General features: G+C 35.6%; 1 protein-coding gene across 7 annotated transcripts in view; it reads left to right on the top strand.

Moving 5' to 3' along the window:
- The window catches only part of NOL4 (nucleolar protein 4), a gene marked incomplete at both ends in the record, with an annotated part of 315,002 nt that overhangs the window by 282,297 nt on the left and 19,512 nt on the right, over positions 1–13,193 (top strand). For all 7 annotated transcript variants that reach the window (XM_081262673.1, XM_081262672.1, XM_081262669.1 and 4 more), the window contains one exon: positions 621–801. In XM_081262673.1, coding sequence (XP_081118799.1) covers positions 621–801 — 181 coding nt within the window. The remainder of the gene's footprint in view (positions 1–620; positions 802–13,193) is intronic.

Raw genomic sequence — 13,193 nt, 5'->3', positions numbered from 1 at the left:
CAACCACATACCCTTGGTACAACAGAGCTCCAGGACCATCCCTGCACTGCCCGTACATGACTGAAACTGTACAACTACAGACTGATTCTCCCCTCTCCCTTTCCTTGACACCTGGAAACCACCATTCTTCTTTACGTTTCTGTGAGTTTGAATACATTAGATATATAAGATAAATAGACTCATGCAACATTTGCTTTTTTGTAACAGGCTTATTTCACTCAGCATAATGTCCCTAAGTTTCATCTATTTTGTTGTAAATGAACAGGGTCTCCTTCTTTTTACAGGCTGAATAATATTCCGTTGTAAGTATATGCCATGTCTTCTCTATCCATTCGCTTGCCAGGGGTCATATAGACTGTTTCCACTTCTTGACTATTGTGAATGACTCTCTAGGTGTAATTTTAAATTCAGCTGGAAATTGTTAATTGCTCCGTCTCTAATGTGCCCACCTAGTTTCTTTGCTCTCTTTTTTTAGTTTTTAGCAAAATTGTGGAAACTGTGCATATGAACTTACTTAATATTCACTGTGTAAAGCTATGTAGGTGACATTTAGACAGTCCCAATCAAGATGAAATAGTGTGATGACTTGATAAATAACAAAGTGTGGTGTATCATTGCAGGACGAGTCTGCTCCAGGGGACAAACAGTGTAAACAAGAGGCAGCCCAGGCCACCTATTCAACGTCAACAGTTCCAGGCTCACAGGAGGTCTTATACATCAATGGAAATGGGACCTACAGTTACCATAGTTACAGAGGGCTAGGAGGAGGACTGCTAAACCTGAACGATGCTTCCAGTAGCGGTGAGTCTTTACTGTATTTTATATTGTGTGTGTCCTTTGGGGGGTCATCAGTTTTCTAAACCTGAAAGAAGAAAATGGATATATTGTTATAAGCCATAGTCAATGCCAATCTGGTAAAAACAAAACCATTGAAAAAGACATAATGATTATTTCCCTACACAGAAAATTCACTATTTTGTTGATATTCCTGAGAGCACTGTTCCACAATTGAACCATTGTTGTTTTATGCTAAAAACAAAACAAATCTGATTAGAGAAAAAGCAATTTTTTTTTCAAATAGTAATACGTTCTGCCCCCAATGCTATCCTATACTATTCATCAAGAATGATGAAACATTTCCTTAATGTTCAAAAAGGCTTTTGATTGGGCTGGGGTTGTGGCTCAGTGACAGGGCACTTGCCTAGCGTGTGGAGGGCACTGGGTTAGATCCTCAGTAGCACATAAGTAAGTAAATAAAGGTGTTGTGTCCATCTACCACTAAAAAATATTGTTTTTTTAAAAAAAGGTTGATTTGGAATATTTGAGACACCAGGAATTTTACTGATGATGATACACACACCATTGTAACTAAGAAGATACAAAGTAACAAATGAGGACACATGGTTCTCATATCAATGGCATGCTTCACAGTAGCAACTGGTACACTGGAACCAGCCTCCATTTGCTCATGCTTGATAAATTTTGGGGACTTTCTTGATGACTTCTAAATGAGTCAGGGAGTTGCATGTTTAATGTAAAGCCATACATCTTACAAAAAAATATACACAGGTGAGTTTTCTTATACCTGGGTTGCAAGAAAAACGTTCTTAACTATACTTAAAATTCAGGGAATATGAGTTTGATTATATTGTGCACGCGCGTGCGCACACACACACACACACACAACTTTTGCATGACAAAATACAGAGTTTTAAGAAGATGAATGATGAAATGGAAAAATACTAGCTACATAGACTACAGATGGCTAAAAAGATGATACATGAAACTCCTCTAAAAATTAAGAAGCAATGTACCTAAAATCATGTTAAAAAGGCAAGAAAGGGCTGAGGATAGAACTCAGTGGTAGCGTGTATGCTTAGCATTCATAAGACTGTGAGTTCAATTTCCAAAACTAGGGGGAAAAAAAGAAGAAAGAAAAGAAATAGAATCAGAATATTTTTTGACAAATCTGTGAGGAAATAGGTACTTCATTGCATTGCTTTAGAAGTGCATAAATTTGAAGTAAAATCAGACAAACATCTAGCCAAATTAAATGTGCATTTACCATTCAACCCAACAATCTCATTAGGATTCTATTTCAAAGGCACATTGGTAAGTGCACAAATATATATATATATATATGCAGGACTGTTCATTGCAATGTAATTTCTAAATGAAAAAAAAAAGTCTTCCAATAAAAATATTCATCAATAGATGGCTGGTTGATTATTATAGTGCATCTAAATAAGAGAGTAACACATCACTATGAAAAATAATGTAAAATATCTTAATACACTGTTAGGCATCAATCTCGAGGTAGTATAACTACTTATAATGTGCTAACATTCATAAAAATGATTTATATAAATGGGTGTATAAGTCACAATTTTTAAAAATTTACTGAGAAATAGGAGTGTGTAGATTAGTCTAAGAGTAGAATTCTCTGAATATAATTGTTTTTATACACTATTTTGATCATTTAAGTTTAGAACAATGCACATATTTACATAATTATGAAACCATTTTTATGTCGCCTTTAAATGGGAAAGAAAGTGATACAAATGAACTTTAGCCATTTAATGAGTTATGAGCATAGCCCCACGGGAAGGAACTTTTCCAAGTGAATTCTAAAAATCACACTTTGAATCTGTAAGTGTTGAAACCAGCAATGATACCTTAAACTATTTCCAGGAATCACAATATGATTTTGAGACCGTTGTCTATGTATTTTGGTTTAAAGCAAATATGCAATTATGCTGGTGTCAGGGAAAATTTGGATTTTTGGCAGGGAATAAAATCAATATAGATAGAAGATCAATAGGTTTAAATAAAAACTCCATAATCTTGAAATTGAATTGTGATATCAGTGGGAACTTATAAAGTACTTTTACTTTTCTTGAAGACTCATTTCCCATCTCTTCCCAATAAAAATGCCTAGAAACAAAGACTAATTTGAATTTGAAAATTGAATTAGGCTTTATTGGCATTTATTACAGTTTGGTAGAAATTACAGTATCATGTGAAATGCGTCCCTACTTTAAGAAATTGGTTATCTTTGTGACAATGGAACTAGGTACTGAGTATTTTGAGGAGTTACTCTTCTGAAAGGTGAGGTGCTCTTTGGTCTAAAATTACAGGTCCTCCACAGACAGGATCCCTGAGCTTTGGTCTATACACATTGCCTCCTCGCTCAAAAGATGGAAGAAAAAAAAGCTTATTTGGAAAAGATATTAAAGTTCAGGTGTATATTGACTTTCCAAATGCTAAAAGCCTTCTCAGTTTTTTTTAAGTCTTCCTTTTACTTGGACAGCAAATGAGCTAGAAAGATCAAGTCCAAGATCAGAAAAAGAAAATGCAAACAAAAAGAATTCTTTTAGCTTCTAAATCTAGAAACACTAACACTTCTTTTTTAATGTTTTACCTAAGAAGTAAGGTTTTTTTTTGTTTGTTTGTTTTGTTTTGTTTTGTTTTTTGTGGTGCTGGGGATTGAACCAGAACCTTGTGCATGCAAGGCAAACACTCTACCAACTGAGCTACATCCCCAGCCTCCTAAGAAATCAGCCCCCAAGAAGTAAGAATTTAACCACCAAATCACAATATTTGGGAGATGTTTAATTCTATTGTCATACCTTTCTTGGTCTTCTCAATTAAAAATTATTATTTTATCAAATTATTAATTTGGTACCAATAACAGTTGTTACCACTTACTGAAACCTTAGGATACTTCAGTGCAAGCTCCATTTTAATTACACAGTTCTATGAGGAGGTATGCTCTGCACATTGGACACAGAAATCTTTATAAAATTGAATTTATCCGCATTTAAAAAATAATGATGAGACACCAATTCTTTTATTTCTAACATAATTGAATTCTAGTTCATGAGGCTCAGAGACATTAAATGACTCATCCAAAGTCCCTCTAATGAAGGATTTAAACATAGCAATCTGACGTCAGAAGCCACATTCTTAACCACTGGGCTGATAAGTGGTCCAAGGAACCAACATTGAAGTGGTGTTAGTTTCCTAGTGGCCACTAACCTACTTTCTGTCTCCATAAACTCTCCTGTTCTGAATATAACATATAAATGAATCATACAATATGTGGTCTTTCATATCTGCTTTTTTTTTTTCACTTAGCATGAAGTTTACAAGGTTCATCCATGTGGTAGTTAAGTATCATAACTTCATTCTTTCTACTGACAAAAGTAGTATTCCATTCCATGGGTATGTCATATTTTGTTTAGTTATTCATTAATGATTGGCACTTTGGTGTTACCACAGATAATGCTGAATTACACATTTATGTACAAGTTTGTATGTTCTCTTGAGTATTCACCTAGAGATAGCATGACTGATTGATGCATATGATGTCTCTGTTTAATATTATGAGGAAATACCAGCCTGAACATGAAGTGTCTTTCTGCTTATTTCACACTTCTACATTATCTTTCAACTCTGTCTTTCCTGCAGTATTTACAGTATAAGCTTTGCACAGTTTTATTAATTTTAGCCCTGAGTTTTTCACTTTGTTGGTGTTATCGTAAATGGAATGTGTTTCTTAGTTTTATTTTTGGATTATTTAAGTTCACAGAAATATGATTATTGACCTAGATGTCATACATATGTAACCTTGCTGAGCTCATTTATTAGTTCTATGGGTTTTTAAATGGATTTAAGATTTTCTGTACACAAAATAATATCATTTGTGAATAGTAATAGTTTTACTTCTTTCTTCCAATAAGGATGCTATTTATTTCTTGTTCTTGCCTAATTGCCTTGATCAGAACCTCCAGTAAATATTGAGTTGGAGCAATAATGGTGAACACACTTATGTTGTCCCTCATCTTATGGGGATCGCCATCGGTCTTTCACCATTAAGTATGATGTTTATTTTGGGTTCTTTATATGTGCCTTTTATTAATTGAAAAAGTTCCTTTTTTCCTAGTTTGATTGCTTTCCTGAAGGGATGCTGGGTCAGTTCCTTTTTTCCTAGTTTTTCTGCTTTCCTGAAAGGATGCTGGGTTTTGACAAATGTTTTTTCTGCATCTATGTAGATTATCAGGTAGTATTGTTCTTTTATACATTGCATTCATTTTTTATGTTAAATATTGCATTCCTGTGATAAATCCCCTTGATCCAGGCATACAGTTATTTTTATACACTGCTTGATTAAGATGGCTAATATTTCATTGAGGTTTCTTGGGTCCACATTCATAAAAATAATGTCCTCAAAAAAAAAAAAAAGAAATACTGTTCTCTATATTTTGTTGTAATGATATCTGTGTCTGGTTTTGGTTTGAGGGTAGCTCTGACCTCCTAGAATGAGTTGGTTAAGTGTTCCTTCTTCTGCTGCTTGAAGAGTTTGTGAACTTGTGATATTAACTCTTTAAAGCATTGATAAATTTTAGTGGAGACACCATCTGGTCCTGAGCCTTTGTTTTTAGATTGGTTTTTGATTACTTGATTCCTTTACTTTTTACAGGCCTGCTTATAACTTTCCTTTTCATCTTGAGAAAGTTTAGATAGTTTTAGTATTTCTAGAAATTGCCCCCTTCTATCTAAATTATCTAATTGATCAACCAAAATTATTCAGTTTTCCTTAATAATTATAGAATTTTATAAATTTTATTTCTGTAAAGTCAGTAATATGATGTACCCTCTTTCACTTCTGAATCTGTAATCTGAATGTTTTTTTTCCTTTTCTTCTTGATCAAAGTAACTAAAGGTTGTCAGTCTGGTTGATCTTTCAAAGGACAAGTTTTTGGTTTTATTGCTTTTTCTCTATTTCATTTATTGATTCTCTAATTTTTATGATTTATTTCATTCAGTTTACATCACACTCAGTTTGTTCTTATTTCCTAGTGTTTTAAGCACAACATCATGTTATTCATTTGAAATCCTCTCTTTCTCCTATAAATATAGACAAGAGCAGCCATTGATTTCTTTCTGAGCACTTCTTTATCTTCACCCCATACATATTGGTCTTTTTAGCTTTATCCAGCTCAAAGTATTTTTCTATTTCAGTCATCACTTCTTCTTTGATCCAGTGGTTACATAATAGTACGTTATTAATTTTGTAAAAATTTCAACTGTTTTAGGCTTATTAGAGCTTTTTAAAATTACCCATCTATGGCATATGCTAAAGAATACTCCATCTGCACTTGAGAAGAATGTGTCTTCTTATAAATGTGTAATAGGTTTAGTTGGTCTATAGTATTGTTCAAGATTTTTATGTTCTTATTGATCTTTTGCCTATTTTTTATATTTATTATTGAGAAAAAAACATTGATGTCTCCAACTACTATTGTTAAAATATCTGGTTTTGCCTGTAAAATATCCTTCTTTATCTCTGGTAGCCACTTTTTGTTTTATATTTTATTATAGTATTACTATTGTTAAAATATCTGGTTTTGCCTGTAAAATATCCTTCTTTATCTCTGGTAGTCACTTTTTGGTTTGTATTTTATTATAGTATTAAAATACAAATAACTAAAATTTGTTTTGCCAAATTTTAGTTAGTTGTATTTTAATACTATAATACCAAAAATGGCAATAGTAAATTGGATAATGTTGGTGCTGCTGAAAATTTAAAAAAAAATGGACAAAGCTTTGAACATGTAGGTGACATTTATTAGGGTTCTCTAGAGGAACAGAACCAACAGGAGGTATGATTATAAAAAGTGGATTTATTAGATTGGCTTACACAACCAGAAGCTGGATAGTCCACAATGGCCATCTGCAGGCAGGAGAGCTAGAGGAACCAGTAGCTGCCCTGACCAAGATGCTGAAGCCTCAGAACTAGAGGGATAAACGATGCTACCCCAGTCTGAGACCAAAAGCTTCTGGAAACTTCCTGGAGAATCACTGACAGAGTCTGCTTTTTAAGAGTAAAGAAGCCAGAGTCTGAGATCCTTAGGAAATCACAGCAGCAATCAAGAAACCATTTGAGAAGAATGAGCTTGCATCTTCTGCTTCTTCTTTGTTCTTCCAACTTTTATTCTATGCAAGCCTCCAACCTATGGGATGGCACTGCCCATGCTTAGGGAAAGTCTCCACTTCAGTTCTCTATCCCACATGCCAATCATTCCTAGATACACCCTCATTGACACACCCAGAAGTCTCCTAATTTGGGGCACCTCTTAATCCAGTCAAGTTGACAATTTAGTTGTCATTGGATCTTTTATTTTATTCATTTATTTATTTGCAGTACTGGGGATCGAACCCAGGGCCTCATGCATGTCAGGCAAGCACTCTACCACTGAGCCACAACTTCAGCCCAAAGTTGACAATTTAAATTGAGCATTAGATGACAGGAGTCTAGAATGAAATAAGCATTGCTCACTCTACTCCTATACAACCAAAATCTTTGCTCCATAGATGGCTAAAGAATTTGGGAGGCCCAATGAAAAATGAAAATATGGAGCTTCTTATTTAAAATTAGGAATTTTCAGACATTGACTGCAGAGAATTAAACCAAACATGAGACTCGAGGCTTCACAAGTTTCATGCCCACTTTGCTTATTTAATTTATTTATTTAGCAAGTCAGAGAGAAGCATGGGTTTTTCATGAAAAAAAAAAAAAAGCAAATAGCTACTGCTGGGGAGAAAGACAACATGTACATAAAAGGAGAAAGATCAAGATACAGTGAGAAATTTTTGAAAGATTTCCTGAGAAGAGAGGAGAGAGTACCTTGGGGCAGCTGCCAATCATGGTAAAAACTAAGAAGAAGAAAATTTTAACCAATTTTATTAGATTACTAATAAGCAGATTCCCCAAAGTCTTTCTTGTCTTTCAATTCATTCTCCACCAACAAACCAAATTAATCTTTAAGAAAAGGAGAGCCTTACCAGGCTTAGTGGCGTACAACTGTAATCCCAGGCAGGAGGATTCCAGTGTCAAGACCAGCCTAGGCAATTTAGCTAGATCCTGTCTCAAAATTAAAAATAAAAAGACTGGGGTTATAACTCAGAGAAAGAACATCCCGGGGTTTAATCCACAGTGTGGCTAAAAATAGACATAGAAAGGGCAAATCTATTGATCACTTCACTTCAACATTTAAAACCCTTCTTGTTCTTAGGTAAATGACATTATTTAGCCCTTCCTTCCTGAGGTCCATCTAGCTGAAACTTATTTGGCCCTCTTTCCCCTCTAATCCATTATTTATTTCTCATTCATTAAACCCAGGACTCCATGTATAAATCAGGTATGGTCATACACTCACAGCATCCTGAATCTGTCCTGTGAAGTATATATCACAATACACACATGTACATGCGCACACACACACACATACACACAATTATACCACATTTGTATCCATTTCTCAGTCATATTGTTTTGGGTGATGTTCAAAAGACATACATGAGGGTCTGGGCAGGGGCACAGCTCAGCTATAGGGAGCTAGGGAACTTTCCTGGCATGCATAGGGCCCATTGTTCAATCTCCAGCACCACCACCAAAAAATAAAAAAAAATAAAATAAACAAATCCCACATATAAAATCTGGTATAGATTCCAAGTAGGTAGCCATGTAAATGGTTAGAAAGCAAGTTTGATAAATTTAACATTTGAGGTCCATCTTGTTTGGAAATCTTTCTCTCGAAAACAGCTACCTCCCTGTCATACAATGATTGAGTCTAAAAGACTTGAGAAATCCTTTAATAGCAATATCTTTAAATTTTTTTTGATCTCTTTAATTTCTAAAGGGTATAAAGAAACAGACTCAGAAATGTAGACCATGGCTAAAAGTCAAAGATGTGAATTCTGGGGGTGTCTACTTCATATGTCCTTGGGCTTTTGTATGATGAGATAAAGATTTTGTTAGGATACAACAAAAGAATGCCCTCAACTGCTGAGAAAAACAGAACTAGGCTAACCAGGATGAGATGTAGCAAATTAAAAATGAAGTGATTTTTTTTTTTTTGAACAATGCTTTTGGGCTGAGCCATAACTGAGTTAAAACAACATAATAACAACAAAACAGTAAAACAATGATCTTGGAAAATAGAGATTTTAGATTTAAAACAAAGAGAACTTCTGGAATGCACATTTGAAGAAGAACTCTAGCCATGGTAATGGTGACGTGCTCTCTTCGGAAGTTATCTCTAAATACCTTTTCCTGCTCCAAGAATTCATACTATGTAATGCTGATATTGTCCACAGCTGGTTTGGTTTTGTTTAGTTTTCATCACAGCAAGGCAACTTGATTGATTAGGCTTGCTATTTCCTTCATTTGGGGACGTGTGTCATAAATTCTGAGGCCTCCGTCTATTCTGATTTTTTAAAAAATATTATTAGCTATTATCTCTTCGTCTTTAAGGCATTAAATCCCATCATTCCCTGAAACAGATCTGGAGCTGTGGTGAAAGAAACTATATACATATGAAAACATCTTGAGAGCTAAAAAGGACATGACAGAAGATAAGCATTATATTAGATGCCAGCGTTATATCTCATGGCTGACAACTCCAGCTCATATACGTTTGAGAGATCTTGATTTTTAGAATTGGTACATGTGCAAAATGTGGAATGGAGCAGCAACTTAAATTAATTATCCATTTGAATTTGTCAAGCAGACAAAGGCAATCAGAATCCAAAGCATTACCTGGAGAAATTGAGAAGCATAAGAAAGGGAACAAAGACCGAAGGAAAAATTATGCTTCTAGAACCCGTTTGAACTAATGTTATAACAGTAACATGAGACCTGCAAACCGCGCTATGTTCAAGAAGACTGTGAAGGCAGAAGAAAGAAAAAGGAAACCTTAACATCAGTTGGATTTAACTTGACAAGTATTATGGGTTCCTATGTTCCCATCATTGTACTTTTAATAAAACAAAGTTGAATAAGGCAGAATCTGTGACCTCAAGAAACACGCAAATTAAAAAAAGAGAGAGAAAATATTCTTCTTTCCCTTGTTTAAATGTCCAAATACTCTATTGGAATGTGTTCTCCTCTGCGAATCCTTGTTCTACTTCACTATCTTTCCAGTCTTTGGAAGATTAATCACTCCATCGTGAATGCCTTTCTTCTGGCATGTATCTCATTGAATTGTGACATGTTTTTAAACATTTTTCCCTAAATAGATATGTGCTCCTTGAAAGCAGAAACTTTGTCTTGTTCGGTTACATCCCCCTGAATAAGACTGGACTTACAGTAAGTGCTCAATCATATTGGCCTACAAATGAATATTTTTAAATAGAACTTATTCCCAAAGTTAAAAGGTACAGAGTCAATTATTTATATATTTTGGGTGGCAGGGGTGAAGGTATTATATTGTGAAAAGCACAGGAATCAGAGGGAAAATTAAACTGAAATTGAGGATTCTGTGGGTGCAAGAGGAAGACTCCAGTTCTTTCATTAGTTTGTGGCCTATTGAAGTTATAGAGTTTTATAAATTCCTGCTTAATTTTGAATATAATACCAATAAGAAAAGCTGGCCCATGTTGGAGACTTCATTGCAAGGAAAGATTCTAACTACTAACAGTGCCAGAGCACCCTTCAAATTCTTCATTAGCCAACCTCCATTTGTTTAAACTTGGCAAGGGCCTGAACCCAACAATCCAAATTTTCAAGTTGGATTATTATCAAAATGACAGCAGTTACAATTTGTATAAAGAATTTATTCAAATTATCCAACTGAAATGAGAAGCAAGCAAGCAGCCAATCCTCCTATTATCCCATCCATTTACATAGGACTAGGGAATGCTTTCTTTCTACCAGGAAGTTCACATTGAGCTGTCTAAAGAGGGCAATTGTGGCTCACTGCAGTTTTCTATTGAATCTCTTAAGTCTAAATTATATGCATAATGCATAATTTAACTACTGATGTTTCCTCTCCACAACTCCATGGGGCAGACTTTTCAATTTGTTTTTCAACTCTGATATAAACTGGGCTCATATACAGACCAAAATCCAACAAGACCAAATTGTAGTAATAATGACCATAATAACTGACATTTGTATGGCAATTTCTAGTTTGCCAGAATCTTTGCACTCATTCTCTTCTTTGCTCTTCACTAACATTCAGGACTGTTGGCTTCAACGGTTCTTCTGATCAAGGTCTATAATTATGAGTCTAAGGAAGCTTGGCCATAGGACTCGCTATCATCCTAGAGCTACTTCACAATGGTATTAGGGGCTATGTCTGTGAACGGGGCCAGGCCCCAACACTCTGCAACATTATTTCTCATTCCTATTCTGAAATTTCCAAAGGAGTTTCTATTCATTCACTGTTATCGCTTCTCACCTTTATTTCACTCTTGAATCCATTATGACCAGCTTTTCCCCACCCTTTTGCTGGAATTGATCTGATTAAGTTTATTGGTGATTCCACTAATTGCCAAACTAAAGATGCTTTTGCCATTTAGTTGACGGGATTTGGGGGGTGCATTTGAATCTCCTGGTGACTAGAGCTTTGGAAGGTCCTGCTCTTGGCATTCACAATGCACTCTCCTCCAGGGTGCCCATCACATCAGTGCTGTCCTGCTGGATTCCCAGGTGTTCGTTTTCTCTCCACTGGTGCCCTTCCATGGCGGAATTTCCCTACATCCCAAGCCTTGACCTTTTAATTTTCTTATTCAGTACACTGCCTGAAAGAGAGTTCTCTAGCTCTTATGGTTTCAAATGCACAACACTCCCAAATCTCCTTATCTACCACATTCCTTCCCCTGAGTTTAAGTTTGTTTTGTTTGGTTTGTTTTGGTTTGGTACCAGGGATTGAACCCAAGAACACTTTAATTACTGAGCCATCCCCAGTCCTTTTTATTTTATTTTGAGACAGGGTCTCACCAAATTGCTTAGGGCCTTGCTAAATTGCTGAGGCTGGCCTCGAACTTGCAATCATCGTGCCTGAACCTCCCTAGTCACTGGGATTACAGGCATGCCAACTGTGCTGAGCTTGAATTTCAGATTTTATATCCATTTGTCTACCAGATAGCTTGAACCCGACATTTCAAGAAACCTAAGATTTAGTTATTCAGAACTGAATTCTTCACCCCCACAAATACTATTGCCTGTCTCTGGGCTTATCTCATGCAAAAATACTGTCCCTTGCACCTGAGTCACACCAGATCTGATGTTCCCTAGGATACCTTTTCTGATTGCTTCGCTTGTTTTCTGGCTAAGTTTTCTCACTGTATGTTCACAGGGTACTCTAGGCTTACCCTGCTGTGTGTGCTCTTTTCTGTATTAGACTAAGAAGAGTTTGAGGACAGGTGAGGTGACTTTATTTTTTTTATTGGTTATTCAAAACATTACAAAGATTGCAGAATCACATCGGTTACACATCCACATTTTTACATAATGCCATAATAGTAACTGTTGTATTCTGCTACCTTTCCTATCCTCTACTATCCCCCCTCCCCTCTCTTCCCATCTTCTCTCTCTACCCCATCTACTGTAATTCATTTCTCTCCTTATTTTTTCCCATTCCCCTCACAACCTCTTATATGTAATTTTGTATAACAATGAGGGTCTCCTTCCATTTCCATGCAATTTCCCTTTTCTCTCCCTTTCCCTCCCACCTCATGACTCTGTTTAATGTTAATCTTTTCCTCCTGCTCTTCCTCCCTGCTCTGTTCTTAGTGACTTTATTTTCTGTCATATCCCCAGTGTCAGTAGATAACTGGCTGACATTAATACTCCATGTATACTGAATAGATACATGAATGACTAAGTAAAATTTCTCCAAGGAAATAGTGTGCCTTTTTGACAGTCTTAATTAAATCCAGTTAAGTGTGGGAATAATCAAAGTTCATGATATCGCCTTAACATTTACTTTCTGTTCATACCCTGAAGAGCACAATATTGAAGGAAGAGAAATATTTCATTTTGAACATTTCCAAGAAATATTTTTGAAATACATAAATTCTGCTTTAAAATATATTCAGCTTAAGCCTCTGATTCAGGAAAGAAGTGATTTCCGTACTTATCCAGGGACTTGGGAAAGTGCACTTTTTCTCTTTCCCTTGTACTCTAAATAAATTGTTCTGGCTTGATAGCCCCATGCCAGGAAGAAGTACAGATAGGTGGGGAGGAGACCATTGTCTTCCTACTGTAAGAGACCAGCAGGATGTTTCTGCTGAGTGAAAATTGTATAAGGTCTGTTATATAAAACTCCAGAGATAATTACTTGATAGAGTAGTGCCTCAAAGTGAGTCATAGAAGCTAAGATATCCCCTGCCGTCAATAAGTA

Source organism: Spermophilus citellus (genome assembly GCF_964194105.1).
Source record: "Spermophilus citellus genome assembly, chromosome: 12".
NCBI lineage: Eukaryota > Metazoa > Chordata > Mammalia > Rodentia > Sciuridae > Spermophilus > Spermophilus citellus.
Note: the sequence above shows the minus strand (reverse complement) of the source record. Positions and strands in the feature narration are given on the sequence as shown.